The 18,253-nt window shown below is 47.8% G+C and overlaps 1 protein-coding gene across 7 annotated transcripts in view; it reads left to right on the top strand.

The window, feature by feature from the left end:
• Slc38a1 (solute carrier family 38, member 1) overlaps positions 1-7,127 on the top strand; it is a 69,314-nt gene extending 62,187 nt beyond the window's left edge. For 6 of the 7 annotated variants that reach the window (XM_006242281.5, XM_063262935.1, XM_006242280.5 and 3 more), the window contains one exon: positions 1,610-7,127. In XM_006242281.5, coding sequence (XP_006242343.1) covers positions 1,610-1,711 — 102 coding nt within the window. In that variant the 3' untranslated portion in view covers positions 1,712-7,127. 7 annotated transcript variants of the gene reach the window in all.
• Positions 7,128-18,253: the final 11,126 nt, after the last annotated feature.

Below are 18,253 nucleotides of genomic sequence, written 5' to 3'. Positions count from 1 at the left end.
CCCCTTACCCAAAGCTTCAGATCAGAACTCTTGCCATCACTCCCTGTAGCTTTTCTAGTGATGCTCTGACTGGGCCTTTGCCTGCGTTCTCACCCAGGGCGTGGCTGGCTACGGTGGTGGATATTTGCACTCCTGGGTCTCTGGAGAACGATGCCTTGTCTTTAGCAAGATAGGAAGCGATTTCTACCATCTGGCTCCCTAACACAAGTCAGGACACAGGCAGTGCAGGGTTTTTTTTATGATTTGACCGAAGTGCTTTGGAACAAGCAGATCTGGATTCCCTTTCTATATTGGGATTGTTTGTGGATCTGCTGAAGTTCAAGGGCGTCTTGAAGGTGATGTGCTCGGACAGTGAGGGAACAGGGTTAAAGAGGCTCGGTCTGGTCTGGAGAACCATTTGGCTTGGCTGCGGAGCTGCCTCCCAGATCGGATAGGCACTGCAGTCACATGACACACATGGTGCCTTAGTCTCTGGACCCAGAGCAGAGAAGCAAGCAGGACAGATGGTTCACTGCACACTCGGGAGGGCGAGGATCAATGCTGTAGAACCCTAGTTCCCCAAGAGAATCATTCTCAAAGCCATGAGTCCCAGATCCCCTGTCCCTGTGCAGGGAGTCCACACAAGGCCAGGAAGGAAGAAGCAGGTTCCCAGGGCAGGACATTCACCAACTCCTACCGAAGCTACAAATAGTGGAGGCCTGGTGCCCACGACCTCGGCAGGCTTCTCCAGACCCGCTCACATACCAAAACCGGGTCTCCCAAAGAGTAATAGAGAGGAGCTGTGCTTGCCAAGGGATTACCAGCCACACCATTTACCACCGTTTCCTTAGCTCAGACTCCTTCCAGTTTCCAGTCAAGCTCCTGGCTCTCATGAGCCCCCAGCCCCAGCCCACAAAGTCTGTGGGAAACATTGTCAAGTTCAAGCAGTGTGTACGCTAATGTACCCCGGATGCCGGACTGACTGATCCACGTGTGGCCTTCAGATCACTTAGTTTTGCCCTGCTGCCAATACCCTGAGATCAAATCAACAGAGACTTGACGTTTCATGTTTGTTTCTCAGTAATAATGGGAATTGACAGGTGATGGCTAACAAAATGCCCTGGCTAGGTTTCCTAAAGCTCTTTTGAGTTGTTGGGTTTGGGGGTTTTGGGGGTTTGTTTGTTCTTGTTTTTATTTTGAGACAGGGTCTTACTCTGTAACTCTAACCATGGCTGGCTTGGAACTCCCGTATAGACAAGGCTGGTCTGTAACCCACAGGGCTCTGCCTGCCAAGTGCAGAGACCAAAGGCGTTTACCGCCACACCCAGCTTATTAGGTTGTGATCTTTGTAGCGAGGAACTCATAAGGAGGCCCAGGCATTTGTAGCATGCGGACACCCGCTGTGACCCAGAAGTCAGGAGTAGAAGGTATTACCACCAGAGCAGCTTGCTGTTTGCCTGTCATGCAGGGTCATATTCGCCCAGTTCTAGAAGAGTTCAGCCACGGTCGTCACAAACTCCAGATAAATACCAAGAGACACTTTGGAGGAGAGCAGAAGTTTCTGTTCTTCCCAGGGTGCATATGGAAAATGTCGGCCATGTTGGAAATAACCCATGTCTCTTTGCTTCAGGCGGCCCTTTTCTTGGCCCTGGGGGTGTTGTTCTCCTTGATCAGCATCCCCCTAGTCATCTACGACTGGGCTTGCTCCTCCAGCAATGGTGAAGGCCACTGAAACCAGCAGCGACCAACCCAGCACCTGCTCACACCCATCCAGTCCCCATCAGCAGTCCTCCTACTCTTCTTTTGCAAGTTTACAGAGACAGAAACGCACAGAGCTCCTCTTGGGTTGCGACACAGAGACTCACTCCTAGAAGACTCATGCCCTCTCGGGACCGCCGCTTAGGAACCTTGGATTCCCACCTCTCTGGATTTCGTGCAGCCGTCTTGTCCAGCCCTTCCCACAGTTCTCCTTCCCTCTCCTCACTGATGTGGCTTCTCTCTCTCAGAACTTCGGAAACATGATCAACAGTCGTCTTCACCTGTTAGATACCCAGCTCCTGAAGTCGTTTTCCTACTGACGCTCCGCCCACGCTATCTGGATCTTTTTAGAAGAGAAAATAATCTTGAATTGTATATATTTATTTTGCTTTACGGAAAAAAAAATTACGGTTTCAGAGAAAAAAAAGGTTTCATAAATAATTTGCCTATTTTGGTTAACATAGCACACGGGGTTAAATCCTTTGAGAGACAGGTTGCATGCCCTGGCTGCATCTGAGCGTGCCCAATATTTGAGGCAGCTCTGATCACCTGACGGGGACTGTCCTGGGCCTGCTGGTGCTCTGTCCTACTCCCACGGGGAGCGATTCCCTGGGAGCGTCTGTAGCTGTGAAGGCTTGGGCATGGCGCCTCTGTATATATTAAAATACACATTCGGGAGATCTCAGGAATGAAACTTTGTTTCCCCTTTGGCGTCTGGAGCATCTGCTACTCTAGGCTGAGTCACCTGCTTGGGCCCCCTTGGCTCCGTGTCCGAGGATGTATTCCTTAACCAGACTACCTTCAGCCCACACCCACGTTGTTGAAGGGGGAAACGGTTTGTTGGTTTGTGAGCCCGGCAGCCTTTAGTCAAGTTCACCAACTTTTCCGCCACAGAGGAGAATGTGTACCTGAGGGTGGCCTAGGATAGGTCAGCCTGTTTTATACTGGGTACTTTACTTTAATGGAGTCTTTGAAAGACTTGTTTTATATCTATAAATCTAGGTTACTACAAATAGAAGATTTTTGTACCTTAAATAAGTCTCATTTCTATTCCCCATCAACTCACCATTCAGTCCTGAAAGCAAACCTCCCAGAGAGAGGCTCAGTGGAGAGCCACTGAAGTCACTGTGTGTCCCCTCCTGCCACAGCTTTGAATGACAGGAGGCCCCTCCCCGTCTGTTTTTTTATCCCCTTGTATCCCATTACGCCTGTTCTGTGTGACCCAGGCAAGAGGGCAGAGTTGCCTATACTCTGTCCCTATCCCTGCCTAAGGGGAGCAGAGGGAAACTTCAAGGAGACTGGAAACTAAGAGTTTCAGACACGGGCAGCTAGGGAACCTAGAGCAGCAGCCTGCCCTCTGATGGGGATCCCTGTGGCTACCATAGCTTAGCCACAGCAGGTGAGGTGCACACGAGGTGCACACACGATGATCGTTCTCTGCAAATGGTCTGCATTGCAGCCAGCTGTGTTCTGGTTGAAATCCTCAGATACAAAAACACACTGAGCACGGATTTCATACCGGGAGATGAGTAGACGCTAACCGAGTGGCCCGGACACTTAGCTATAGACGCCGTTCCTCCTGCCTGAAGTCCTGCAGACAGGGTAGACATGAGAGTGCCTGCCGCTGTGTATCATTCTTCTCATAGTGCTTCACTGTTCCGTCCGCCTCCTGTTCAGGCCGCCGACCACAGGGCCCAGGCAGGAGAAAGGGTAAACCCCACAGCCGTCTCCGCCCTTTGCCCAAACGTTTCCCATGTCACGGGAAATGACGGAAGGTCCCGCCAACCTCTGTAGCTCTGTTTGCACTGTTTAAAAAGATAAACATTAATTCAGTTTGCAAGCTGCATTCCCCTCTTGCTGTCCCCCCCACCCCCTTTTCTGTAACATTTCAATTTTACATTCGCAAAGTGAATTCAAAAACTCACTAACTCTGGGACGTGTTGTGATTTTCGGACCTCTGGATTTTTGTGTTGGTAAAACAAATGTATTCACAGTGTACTTACTGGCAGGAAGCACATTGTTGTCGATGTCTGTGATGCGTGGGTTCTTTGTGTGTGTGTGTGTGTGTGTGTGTGTGTGTGTGTGTGTGTGTGTGTGTGTGTGTGTTAAAGCTCTTTTGTATGTGTACCTGAGTTTGAATATAATGGGTCTTAATGTCATTTTGTCAGATACCACCAAGTAATTCCATAGTTTCCGTGGTCGTCCTGTAAAGCGGGCTGTTCTTACACTTGTTCAGAATAATGAACCGACAGCCAGAACATACCTGCATCGCAGACGTCAGGTAGCATTCAGCAGAACAGTCAGACGTAACAGATATTTTTCTGCTAAATTAGTAGACTCAAGCCTAGTAGGCCTCCACCGAGGGAAACCGATTTTTCCTTCGGCACATTGCTGGCCAGAGCCAGTTTCATACTTTGGGTTTAGAACTGTTCTCTGGTTCTTGTAACACAGAATACTGTAGATTCCTAGATTAGTGTTGCTTTTTAGAAGTAGGGTTCCTAGAGCCTGTGCAGAAGGAAAACCAACTCTTTCAGGCATGGTCTAGGCCTGATCACAGGGAGAACAGATTTTAAAGCTTTGTCACCTGGAGTGGATTTTTCTCCGTTGAGTTCGATGTGGCAGTTAGACCTGCCCAGAGCAGCTGGAAGAGGATGTTGAGCTGAAATGGAGTAACAGGACCGTGGAAGAGCTAAGTCCCCAGATTGGCAGGAGATGGGGTGTGTCGGAGTCTCTAGGAATACCCCATTGCCTGTTGCAGAATCTGGACCGTTGTCTCTGCCACAGATCACCTGCTGGGCAGTGGGGTCAGGGCTCCACACCAGTGCCCTGAAGCACGGTCTCCTCTAAGATAAGAGGGGCTAAGTTCAAAACCCTGAGTGTAGGATGGTGGTCAAAGAAGAGGGGTCCCTAGGGTTCCCCTCCTTGCCTGCAGTTAACTTCATAGCTTCTCCAGGGTACCAGCTTTGGTGCCAGCACACAGCACTCTCAACAGCTCCTGTGCGGGTAGCCATGGGTTCACTGCTTGGTGATCAGATGAACAGTATGAAGGCTCCCCATCCTTCTTGTACATTTATGGACCCTGCAGAGAGACATAAGACCGTCGGGGTGGGTTGCAGAGGACTAAGGGCTGTAGCAGGATGCCTCACTGTAACAATTATGCCAAGAATTCTGGGATTGAAGTCGAGTCCCCAAGCTGGTGTTTCTCAAATTGTACACACACACACACACACACACACACACACACACACACACACACACACACACACCATCCCAGGCCAGCAGCAGGAACCTCATCTGGAGACTTAGCAGCAAATCGTCAGCCCCACCAGACTCAGTGGGTAGAGCAACCTGTCCTCTGCAAGTCTGAGGTCCAGCCTCCAGGTGAGGCCGGTGACATCAAGCTTGGGAACCACTCAGCCCAGCCTCAGAAGGTGACTGGTTCTTGGTGTGAGGAATGAGGGCCAGGAAAGGTAGAAAAGGACCCCACCAGTGTCTGCAGAGCAGGAAAGAGAGAACATCCTGGAAGCCCCTACCTGTGTTCGGTCCTGCTGCCAATGCAGTGCAGGGGGTGAGTGAAACTTGGGGTGCCTGCACTTTAGGGAACCTAGCCTGAGGCACTAGTCTGTTTTCTTACAGCTGTGAAGATTCCAATTGAGGCTTTCAGAAAACATAGGTAAATTTTAAAAAAAATGCGTTTTGCAAATGCAGCCCTAAAGGGTACTGCTGAGTTTTTTAGGGGACCATGTCCGTGGTGGGGTGGGGTGCTCTCCTGGTGAAATTCAGTCCCAGCACTGCAAAATAGAAAATACTGATACACAGAGTGTTCCGGTGACAGGTCTGCACTGCTGAGGGAGCTGCAAGGGCAGCAGAGCCTGGTCTGATGCAGGAGCACTGTGTGAGGTGGCATCTTTAACTGGACTAGGGCAGAGGTGGGAGGTGTGAGCATCTGTGTGGTTTCTACTTTACAGCAAAGCCTCCATCCGGTTAGAACTAGAACGGGGCAAGGCTTTGAGAATGGTGCTGCCTGTTCACGGGAGCATCCAGGCACTCAGAGAGAGATGCCACACTCCTAGTTAGCAATGTTACAATGTTTCTCCCAGGACGGCAGGTCTGAGAATCCTTCTGCAACAGAACATAGTCCTCTAGAACACAGTGAATTCCTGAAAATAAAAGACTTGGGGCTTGTAGAGCGCTTACCTAGGAAGCGCAAGGCCCTGGGTTCAGTCCCCAGCTCCGAAAAAAAGAACCCCCCCCAAAAAAAAAGACTTGGGGCTTTAGAGCGGGGTTGTGGGTAATGACTGAAAGTAAGGCTAAGTCTGAGTGGGTGGAGAACAATGCTAATTTCCAGTGGATGCGGGTGTCTCTTCTGAGGGCTTCTGGGAGAAAGAACCGCAAAGCACTGGGCCTATCTGTCCAAAGGCTTGAAGAATCTATGCAGCTGAGACTCACGTTAGGAACCCTTCATCTGTTGTAAATATGTTGTACATACATAGGAGGCTGTATATTTTTGCAGGTGTTGATCCACACAGAAATAGAGGTCACTAGTATTCCGCATTTTAAAAAAACCCATGTTCTCATAGATGTTAGTGGTTTTGTTTGGGAACTAGAAGAATTTTACCTTCTTTCCCATAGTTCTGTCAATGTAAATCTGGAGCCTAAAACCTTAACTGTTTGGAAAAGAGAAAAATGTCTGGGAAATAACTGCTTTGATTTCTTATGCTGGTATTGCGATCTGTTGTCTAGATGCTACAGGAAAGATGTTTAGGGGGAAATCATTGTCCTATGGAAACAGGCATGCCCAAAAGGAGACTTTTCACTACATTATGTCCTTTCACAGTGAACGTTGATGCTACTTCATAGAAGTTGTGAAAAGAGAACTTAGGGAGGGTTTGGTTTTTGGTTTTTTGTTTTCAAAACTGAAGTTGCTGTTTCCCAAACTTTGGGATCCGTGAGGTGAGAGCTGAACATTACTAGGAGCGCAGGTTTGAAGGACAGCATCTGTGATGTCTAAGCCTTTGAAGGTCGTGCATGTCTGCCTTTTAGCATTGATGCCAACATAGATGGTCTTGTCGCCCCCTCCCCCAAACACTTGAATCTTAACCATCGGTACGCAGTGCAGTCTCTAGAGTCCAGTGTGTCTTCGATCCCCATCTGACTCAGTACATGTAGCACAGCACTATTTTACTAATGTAAAAACCTTGTAAATGATTTCAGGTGGGCATCCAAAGTGAATCACAGGTAACTAGACTTACCTGTTCACTGTCCATCACATAAAGTTGGGTATTTTTTTTCCTTCGGGGTGTGGTATAAATAAAAAAAAATGTAAGAAGTTCTGTTCTATAAATGCAGTGTTAACATAGTTTTCAAACATTAAAATGTGAATTAAAGTACTTACGAGCCTGGCGTGATTCTTTGGGAAGCGGGGCTGAAGGTTCTTCATGCTGTTAGGAGTGGCTGGGGGAAGTCTTGTCCACTGGCCATCATTCTAGCTCACGGAAGTTTATCTTCAAGAACGCAGACTTTAACTGGGCCTGGTGGTACGTGTCTGTCGTCCAGCATCTTGGGAGACCCAGCAAAGAGATGGCAAAGTGGGCCAGCCTGGACTGTACAGCAAGATCCTGTCTTTAGACTGTTTGTTTTTAAAGGTATCATCTGATCTGGAATGCATTTCTCCACTGCTCAGAATCAGAGCAGGTTGTACACAGTATATCCAACCTTTGCCCGGTTGCAGGAGGATACATTGTAGCAACCATAGAATAGGGAAGACTCTGGACACTTTCTTTAAGGACCTTCGGGGAGAAATCTCCCAGCCTTCGAGCTTTGCCATTTCCTTCCATCATCTGCTCTTGACACCTTAAGGTTTTGGTGGACAGGCAAAAGGACCAGGGTCAGATGCACAAATCTTTTGCACAAATAGATACTGCAAGGATAGCCTGGACACCCCAGCCCCGTGGCTAGGTGTAAGGCTGGCCATGTCTCCCTGGTCTGTTAACAACAGTCCACCCTACAGAGCCACAATGCTACATGCAGTTTCTAGGCAAAAGTGGGAGCAAGGATGTCCAAGCTGGATCTTCCTTAGTAAAGCTGATACCGTTACCCTTACACGTCTCTTGTGTTGTGTGTGTGTGTGTTTGTGTCTTTGGGACAGTGTCTCTTTATGTGGAGTACAGGTGGCTATCCCGGAATTCACTATTTAGACCCAGTCTGCCCTGGAACTCACAGATTTACTTGCCTCTGCCTCTTGAGTGACGGGATTAAAGGTGTGCGCACCACGCCCCATAAATTTCTTAATCTATGAGGTCACGGCAAAAGGTGTGGGCAATGAACACTTTCAAGCCAAACAAGGGAAAAATGTACGCAGCGATAGACTATGAGTCAACGTGGTAGCTCTGACTCCTGCCCACTGTCACTGTGTGTGTGTGTGTGTGTGTGTGTGTGTGTGTGTGTGTGTGTCAAATTCTGTTGTCTGTAACATAATCCTTGGGCTAAGGGTGCTCTGTCCCACCCCTGGGTTTTGGAAACTGCACCTCGGGCCCTGTTTGCTGCATCCTGGAGAGGTTAGTTAATATGTCTACTTATACAGTCTGGAGAGGATGAATGAGGCCCAAATAACTGGGCCTTGAAAGGAAACAAACAAACAAACAAACAAACAAACACCTGGTTTCTTTAATTTTAGACTAATTCAAGTTGAATTATGATCTGCCTGCTAGATTTAGCATAATATCAGAATGACCGAATAATTATCAACTCATCTTAAAGGTACAAGCACTAAAACCAACTTGTTATTGGCAAAAAATAATTGTCACTATGACAGCACAGATGGTACCAGAAAGGTGTTCTTTAGAACCTACGGGGAAGATAAAGGTTTCTCAATAAATTCAAGGGGGTGGGGGTGCGGAGGGAGGGATGGTTTTTGAGGACCATTATCCTTGATCACTATTACAACACATCTAAAGAGAAGTCAAGATAACGTCTTTGAACAATACCTAGGGGCACACGTACAAAATATATGTGAGCAAGCTGTATACTTGGTTGTACTTGGTTGCTTGCATTTATTTGTTTAAGGCAAGGTAGCCCAGGCTGGCCCGTAATTCACTATGTAGACCAGGCTGACCTCAGACTCACAGCAATCTCTTTTTTTTTTTTTCTTTTCTTTTTTTCTGGGTTGGGGACCAAACCCAGGGCCTTGCACTTGCTATGCAAGCGCTCTACCACTGAGCTGAATCCCCAACCCTCATAGCAATCTTTTATGTCAGCCTCCCCAGTGCTGGGACCCGGGCCATGAGCTGCCACACCCAACTTTAGCCCATTTAATAACTAAGGAACAGGATGTTTAAAGATGATTACAATGTCGGATATGGTAAGGCACCAAGAGAAGGAGGCAGGGGAGGGGCGTCTAGAACGCGTGGCGAGTTTGAAGCTAAGCCTGGGACTATGTAGAAAGAAGTTGAAGCATTGAAAAGTATTTACAAGGCTCCGGGTTCAATATTTTAGCACAAAGCCTCGATGGGAAGTTCAAAGAAGAATTCAAGGACAGACACGGAAGCAATTGGTGTAAGACTGACCTCCTCAGGGAGGTCAAATCTTATTAATATCTCAGCCAGAGTTCATTCCCTTATCTCTGGGCAATAAAAATTTCTGCCTCTTCCCAGTTTTGCTACAAGTTACAGGATTATAAAACACCTCAAAGACAAAAATTAATTAATTAATTATTTAATTAAAGGTAGGGCACAAAAAAATCTTGTAGGTTATAGAGAATAGCACGATCCAGAAGGGACACATACTTCACTCACTGAAAGTTTACCCAGTATTTTATTTTAATCCCTTTCAAAGTCAAAACCCCTGACATAATAAAAAAAAAAGTCTCATAGATTATTGTTGGTGATAAAAATGGCTGTTCTCAGTATGGCTGGCCTGAGTATCTGTATAGGTGTGGTTTGATGTTAAGTGACCCTAAAAGCCTCCTTTGCAATCTAGAATGGTGCAGCAGAACAGAGCTTTAAAAGTTTGCCATTGGGTTGGGGATTTAGCTCAGTGGTAGAGCGCTTGCCTAGGAAGCGCAAGGCCCTGGGTTCGGTCCCCAGCTCCGAAAAAAAGAACCAGAAAAAAAAAGTTTGCCATTATTTTCTAGTTAGGAAAGCAAACCTAGGAGACCGTTGCACTCACCCACACTGTCTCTGTGTTTGAGAAAATTCCTTTCTACTTGAACGTCCCTATGGATGAGGTTCCCGGCCTATGAGGAAGTTTCCTTTGTTGGCCTAGACAAGATTAGTCCCTGCCTTTGGAACTAGGGCACAGGTTGCAGGCCTGTAAGATTGGTTCTAGGCCAGCTTTCTTGGGAGAGTTTTGCAGACATTCACTCCTTACCCTTGTTTGACATAGCTGTCAAATGGCCAGCATTCTCCAGGGTGACTTTTCAAGGAAGGCCAGGGCTATGTTGCCTTGCCAAAGTAGAGAGACTTGGTCTCAGCGTTCAGAAAGTACAGAGAAGTTTAATTCTGTTTTGTTGAGCACGGCCGCACACCGACCGCTTGAGGAGAAAGAGCTATGGCTTCCTTATATAGCCATGAAGTGGAGCATTAAAACCCTGTCAGCTCAGGGAAGCTTTTCTCCTCAGGTCAACCTGCCCTTTGGGATTCTGTTCTGCTGGATCTTGGGTTGGGACTTGGTGTACATAAAACTGTTGCTTCTGGATCGAAAACAGTCCTGGACATGCAGGCTGCATGGGTACAGCCTGCAATATGTCTATGGAGCATCAGCTGAAGCCTGTACCCAATCTCTGCTCTGGGAGTGTCAGTAGTCAGTAGTTTAAGGTCCTCGGTACACCTCTGTGAGACTCTGGGGAAGGCCAGGCCAAAGACCCCAGTATTAGCCTGTAGTCTGTAACAGCCGTGGGCAAGCTTCAGGGGGCAGAGGTCTGTTTGGTGAAGAGACTTGACCTGGCTGGGTACTGCAAATGGTCATGGCTATGGTGTCATCCACCATAGGTCTTTTTAAAATAAACTTGCAGGGGCTGGAGAGATGGCTCAGCGGTTAAGAGCACCCGACTACTCTTCCAGAGGTCCTGAGTTCAATTCCCAGCAACCACATGGTGGCTCACAACCATCTGTAATGGAATCCGATGCCCTCTTCTGGTGTATCTGAAGACAGCTGCAGTGTACTTATATATAATAAATGAATAAAACTTAAAAAAAAACTTGCAGGGCTGTGTAGTGTTCCACTGAGAGGTCACCCGGGAAATGCCAGCATGCCCCCCACCACCCCATTTCAATATCTTCAAGGTTTTTCTACAAAATGTGCGTCTCCATCTCACGGTGTACAGAAAGGAAGTCTTTCTTGGTCCAAAATATAGATGCCTCATACAGTTCTGTGGCTGGAAATTTCAGGGTAGAGAGTATGGTGTGCCAGGTAGGGACCGAGGGATACCGGGAGAACCTGGAGGCCAAGTCTACTCTGGTATGTTAAGTATTCACCTCAGCTCCTTGCCCCAGGTCTGAATCCCAAGAAAGGTGAGGAACCAATGAAAAGGCCAAAGCCAGACGGCTCCAGAAGCTTCCATCCCACAAGGAACTGTGTGCTGTGCCAATGAGTTACTTTTACTTTCTCGATATCTTGCTCCACCGTCTCTCTTTTCCCTCTGTTGGTTTCTCTGTCCGTCCCATGGAGAAGCTCTTCGGTCCCCTAGAGCAGCACCAGCATCCCCAGTACAGTCTTTAGGGGTTTTGAGAAGAACCTTACTCAAGGTCGAGATACCTGACTGAAAGTCTCAAAAAAGCACTCAGAAGTGAGCATGCCCATCTGGCGGTGCCTCTCCAACCACAAGGAGTGCTTTCTGGAACCCTCAGTCAGCCCCACCTCCTCCAGGAGCAGGGCGCGTAAGCGATTAGATTCCGTCCGGACCGTGCACTTGGTCTCCTATGAGAAGCTTCTCCCTTGAACTTATTCCACGCAGAACCAGGGCATGGTTTTGTTACTCCTAACCAAACCTAACACTGGGATTAGACCCCAAGGATCTTGAGAAAGAAGGGTGGGGGACGCCGTGTCTGGCTGTTCTTTCCCCTGTACCTGCTGGACTTTGCTCCTGAGAAGGTCCCCGGGGAAGGCCGCCCCCCGACCCGTGCCTGAACCCCTTTGACTGTGCCTCCTGTACTTCTATGGCGTTGGTCCTGCAACTGAGGCCATGCAATACTGGAGCTAGCTACGTGTGCCAAGGTTTTAGGTGCCGCAGCTTGTAAAACGGGCTATCGATGAAGCCCTTCACGGTCCTGAGGCACACGCTTCTCTAGCATCCTCTTTCCGGCCTGCGTTTGGCACCTGTGTGAAGAAGATAGGGAGTGAGAAAAGGAACTCTCTGAGCAGAAAGCAACGAACCTCCGTCCTTTTAGGGTGAGCGAATTCATTCAACAGGCAGCACATTCAGCGGAGTGAGTCCGCAGTGTTCTCCCAGTTACTCTAAAGCTGTGCAGAAAGGGGCGTGGGGATATTTACTGGTCATTTCCTGATGCTTCTTTCCCACCTCAGACGTCGCCCCCGTCATAGGGTTTGATTGCTATGATAAAACACTATCACCAAGAAGCAAGCTGGGGAGGAAAGGGTTTATTCAGCTTACACTTCCACATTGCTGTTCATCACCAAAGGAAGTCAGGACTGGAACTCAAGCAGGTCAGGAAGCAGGAGCTGATGCAGAGGCCATGGAGGGATGTTACTCACTGGCTTGCCTGCCCCTGGCTTGCTCAGCTTGCTCTCTTATAGAACCCAAGACCACCAGCCCAGGGACGGCACCACCCACATTGGGCTGGGCCCTTCCCCCTTGATCACTAATTGAGAAAATGCCTTACAGCTGGATCTCATGGAGGCATTTCCTCAAGGGAGGCTCCTTCCTCTCTGCCGACTCTAGCTTGTGTCAAGTTGGCATACAAAACCAGCCAGCATATCCCCTTAGCTGCCACTGGCCTTGTCACTAAGGACAGAGATCTTTGGCAGTCACTGGATATTGCTGTGCTAGTGTCCTTGCAATGTCTACTTCTTGAGCTATTGATTCTTCTATCCCAATGGTCCTTGGGACCTTGGCCATTTCCCCCTGCTTTGCCATTAACGACTTTAGAACTTTCCTTATTGAGGAAGTCACCCTCCGTGACAGACAAGCCTCTACAAACCTCCCCTGGCAAAGCAAGTATGTTGAGAAATGACTACATCAAAAATAACTTAGATACGGAAAGAGATACAGAGCACAGAAGGGTGACATGGCTGTCAGAAAGACTAGAGGAGGAACCAGGAGATGCCAGGAGCCGGGCCCTGGGTAGGTGTGGACTAGGCATGGGGTAGGCTTTCTCTGTCTTCCCTCTCCTTATTGCTCAAGTTGCCAATCACCTGCCTTCTCAAACATTGGGAAGACTTAGTCCTTCAGACACTCGAACAGAAGAAACCCTTGATTTTCTTTTGTCAAGAGGCATGATCTCGGGTGACGGGGGGGGGGGGCCCATCTCTAGAAACTCTGCAGTTACAATACCACCCTTCAACCGGATAAATTCTGCAAAACAGAGAGAAACGATCTGAGGTTCCCTATGTTCAACTTTTCTTATTGTTAGGCAAAAGATCAGCTCAGGGTCCCCAAGGCCAAGTTCTCAGCATAAAGGAGGTTTGTTTGCTTCAGAGGGACAAAGGTCAGGGAAGAAGAGACAAAGACAGGAGATAGAGGAGAAGGGGAAAGAGAGGGAACAAGGGAGAGAGAGAAGGGGTGTTTGTCCTGGAGCAGGACAAAGGACTGCCTCTGGATAGAGAGGAGACAGATCGGCCCATAGGAAAATGACGAATTATGAAGGTGAAGGGGAAACCCAGTGTTAAGATGAGGTGTATAATTTTGATTGGGCAGGTTAATTAGGGCAGCCAATGGGGACTTTGATTGCTGGACTTCAATACTTTGATAGCTGGACCTTGGTAGTCAGCCTTAGGAGGAGGAAGTGGTCAGAAAGGGAAATAGACCTTGTGGGTAGCTTTAGGGTGTAATCTAATCCTTTTTTTTTTCAAGGCAGAAGAGATGGGGGGAGGGCAAGGCTTACCAGAGCCAGGCTGGCCTCCATGCCTGCCACAATGATGGCCACTCTCCCGCAGGCCAGAGTCCCTTCATTTACCATCAAGATCAGGTAGAACTGGCTCACAATTGTCACCTAGATCCTGTTACTTTACAGTTGTCTGTGGTTTGGCTCCCTACCTTGGGAGCCCCTTATCTAACTACGCTGACTGAGTCTACTTTTCTAATCCTATGTCCTCCAAAACTCCCCCTGTGAAGCAATCTCTGGCAGACTTTCCTTTCGAGGGATTTGTTACATGACCTTGAAACTAGCTGGCAACGTGTATCACCCATCAGCCAGTTCCAACAAGTCCTCTCAGAACTTAACCAAGGAGATCTAGAAATGAGGACCGTGGAGATTTCTCCCGTCTGTCCTGGGGATGTAATTCTTATAACAGAGCAATCAAGGAGACACCCTCCTTAAGTGCCAGTAAGGATCTTGTCATTTTATCCACTCCTGTAGTCACTAAGTGGGCCACAACAGTGTGGACTCCTGGATCCGTCCCATCAGGATCAAGAAGTGGCCATTCACTCAGTACCCCCACCTGAGGAGAGTCCAGCAAATGCATCTCCAGAAGCAGACCCATACTCCTGGGAGGCAATGGAGGACCCCCAGCTGCTCTCCAGGAAACAGCCAACTAAGCCCTAGATGAGAGGGATCCCTTTGGCCTCCCTACTACCTCCCTCAGGCTGGTCTTTGTTCAACTGCTACTATATGGGACTTTTCAAGAAATGGTTTCCCTGTTCTGGGCTACATTTACTGTTCAGCCTCTCTGCTACTAAACTCAAAATGAAAAAACTTTATCAAAACCTGGGGAAAAAAATTAAAGACCCCCAACCCCTGGGCTAAGAATGAGTTCTATCAGCTGGGAAACTGCTCCATTCTGGCTGTAAGCAAAGGACAGACAACGTCAGCGTATCAAAACTATCAGACTACAGGTGATCTTTCAGATAGAGCGCCAAATGCAATGTTAACTTCAATTTTACCATAGCCCTGGAACCAGCCCCAAGAGCTTGCCCCATAGAAGTCCTCTCTCCTGGATCAACATCTCCTGAATACCATTCCCTTTCTCATGAAAGCAGCTGGAGAGGTCACTGCCCCTTCCCCAAAAGGAACTGAACTAGTATTGATCTCTGAGATGTCGGATGAGGGAGAGTTGGAGTATAGGTAGAGAGAGAAACACACACACACACACACACACACACACACACACACACACAAAGAGAGAGAGAGAGACAGAGACAGAGAGATAGAGAGAGACAGAGACACAGAGACACAGAGACACAGACACAGAGACAGAGACAGAGACAGAGAGATAGAGAGAGAGAGACAGAGACAGAGAGATAGAGAGAGACAGAGACACAGAGACAGAGACAGAGACAGAGAGATAGAGAGAGACAGAGACAGAGACAGAGAGATAGAGAGAGACAGAGACAGAGACAGAGAGATAGAGAGAGACAGAGACACAGAGACACAGACACAGACACAGAGACAGAGACAGAGACAGAGACAGAGAGAGCTCCCCAGAATGGCAGCTTCTTCTTTTCAGAGTCCTAGCTGACTTTGTTTTGTCAACTTGACCGAAGCTAGAGTTATCTGGAAAGAGGAACCTCAGTTGAGAATGCCTCCATCAAGGCCATAGGGCATTTCCGTGGTTCATGGTTATGTGGGAAGTCCCTGCCCACTCTGGGTATTGCTGCCTCTAAGCAGGTGGTCCTTTGATGTATAAGAAAGCAAACTGAGCAAGCCATAGGGAGAAAGCCAATAGGCAGTCCCCTCCACTGCCCCTGATTCAGTTCCTGCCCCCAGGGTCCTGCCTTGAGTTTCGCCCTGGCTTCCTTTCCTGAGGAATTCTGATAGGTTGGAAAGGCATGGAGGAAAGATACATTCTCCGTTCTCAGCTTTCAAAGATGCCTTTGATGCTCAGATAATATCCTTATGCCCGGATCTTTCCCTTAGGGATTTGTTCATGGGGGTCTACGTCTGCCTGGTGGCCAGTATCCCCAGTTGTAGCCCAGGACTTGTGGCATGTCTGATCTTCAGTGGTATAGCATGACCGTCTTGGTGATGGTACAGGTAATCTTGACAACTAAAATCCTGTTTGGTTTTCATCTGTTTCCCTGATTGTTGTTGTTGTTGTGTGTGTGTGTTTGTGCATGTGTGTGCGCACACACTAGCGCGCAATCCTTAATAAAGTCTGATGAATCTTCTTCCTTGTGTTTAAAATACTTAAAGGATATAATAACTTTTAAAAAAGCATTGTTCTGTAAGAAAGGGTGTCCATCCTGTTCTTCCAAAGTCCTTTCTCTAAATGGTTTCATGACCAACCACAGAGAGTGCCTGATACACTCTAACCACAATGATTGCTCACGTGAGGCCTGTGATGAAGCTTCCGGGGTGTTTTTAGGAACCTCATGTGGTTCCCCTCCAAAATCTTTGAAAACTCCCGGGCCACATACTCTTCTGCAAACGATGCTTGTGGGTGATCGGTGCAGTGCAGAACGCATTTGATCTGTACTCTCTCTCTGAGTCTGTATTGCAGTCCAGTAGCTGGCTCCAAATAGTAAGTTAGCAAGTCAGACAGGGCCACCAGCCACACTCAGCGGCTGCAACAGTTCTCCACCCTTTCCCGAAACTGTCTACCTCACTCCTTAGCTACAGCAAGCAGGCCCTGACCTCAGGTCTTTGACGTGCTGTGGCCACCGAAGCCAGACTCTTCCTGTAATCACAGGGCCAACTTGTTGCCCTCACTGCCTTCAGGTTTATTCTCAAATGTCACCGTATCACTAAGCCCATCCCAGCCTCATCGGTCCCTGTGTCCCTTACTTGGCTTTGCTTTTTTTTTTTGTCAGCCAGCACCCCTGTCCCCCATCTCCCTGGAAGTCCCTTCACTTGCTTTTGACTTGCCTATGGTCTTTCTGCCTCCGTTTGGAACATAGCCCACTGGAAGCCTGGGTTTGCATGTACTCTGACCCCTGTTGTAGTTCAGTACCCGAGAGGCAGCTTATGAAGCTTCACTGAATGACTACTTACCCTAGTCAGCCACAGTGAGTCCTTGTTGCTCCCCAGGGAGAAGCAAGCTGACGTAGAACTCAACACCACCATCCCACGCTGGCTCCGTCTCGGCGACTTGGTGACTCACTTAAAAGTAGTTTTTTTCTTTACAAGCATTTTTTTTTGGTTCTCTTTTTTGGAGCTGGGGACCGAACCCAGGGCCTTGTGCTTCCTAGGCAAGCGCTCTACCACTGAGCTAAATCCCCAACCCCCTTTACAAGCATTTTAAAAAAAAGTATAGGCTTCTCCTTGCAACAAGTCAAACATTACAGAGGTGGGCTAAGAGAAGGGTGACTGGGCAAGCAAGATGCCCAGATGGTAAAGGAAAGTGCTTGCTGGAGCCACATGGTGGAACTGATCCTGCAAGTTGTCCTCTGACTTCCCCACAAGTGCGTGCACACACCCCACACCTAAAATGTAATTTTTAACAAAGGAAATGGTTAAAAACCTTCTGTTTTGTAATGCCATTTCCTAAAATTAGTGTCATTACTAAGCTACATACAGGGACACCTTGGTCTCTGGATGCTGAACTAACCTTAAATGCAGAAGCCATGAGTTTAGATCTACACACCAACTCTGAAGTCCCATTTGGATTCAGCCCTTTCGGCCTGGCAGCCTTTGGTCTGTCCCTTAGGATCAAGACGCCCCGTTTTGCCTTTGTAAACTTTGAGTGGTATTGGCTATTTTCCTTGGAATTGTCCTGAGGATTGGTTCAAATGGTAAAGGCACTAGCTTTGTGAACTAACTCATACCAAGGTGTAAGACTTTGGCCATCTGTCCCCACCCCACCCCAATTTGGCAATCCCTCTGAAGCAGTTTTTCAGACTTTAGCTGTCCTAAGAACCTAGCATGAATAAGCCAGGAATATGACTTTCAATTTCCCTTTACCTATAAACATAGGTCTTTGTATAGAATATACAAATATACACACCACTGTACAAGAACTATCCCTGAGCTCGGCTCTCAGGGCTGCGTCTCAGGTGGGAGTGGAAGTTCTCTCGCTGAAGTTATTCACAAGGGATCAATACATTATTCATTAGTATCTTCCCACCCAAGCCATGGCAGTACATATTACATAGAGTTTTTATTATCTACATGTTCCGAATATATACGCATATGCTAAGTATACAAGAGTCCATATGTATCTTTAATTTATAGCCTTCATAAGAATTCTCCAGTACAGGCCCTATACCTTCCTTTTACAGTATATTCCTAGAGATTATGAGGTTTTGTCATAATTACAAGCAATGCTTTGATGACTAACCGGTTTCAGATTATTTTATTACGCCCAATAGAAGCAACCTGTTCCAGGCCTTCCCATCATTCCCCAGATCATAACATTCCTATTTCCTTTAAAGTCTGTCATCAGGGCCACTCAGATGGCTCAGGGT

This window comes from Rattus norvegicus, chromosome 7, assembly GCF_036323735.1.
Source record: "Rattus norvegicus strain BN/NHsdMcwi chromosome 7, GRCr8, whole genome shotgun sequence".
NCBI classification, from domain to species: domain Eukaryota; kingdom Metazoa; phylum Chordata; class Mammalia; order Rodentia; family Muridae; genus Rattus; species Rattus norvegicus.
This window is presented reverse-complemented; position numbering and strand designations above follow the sequence as displayed.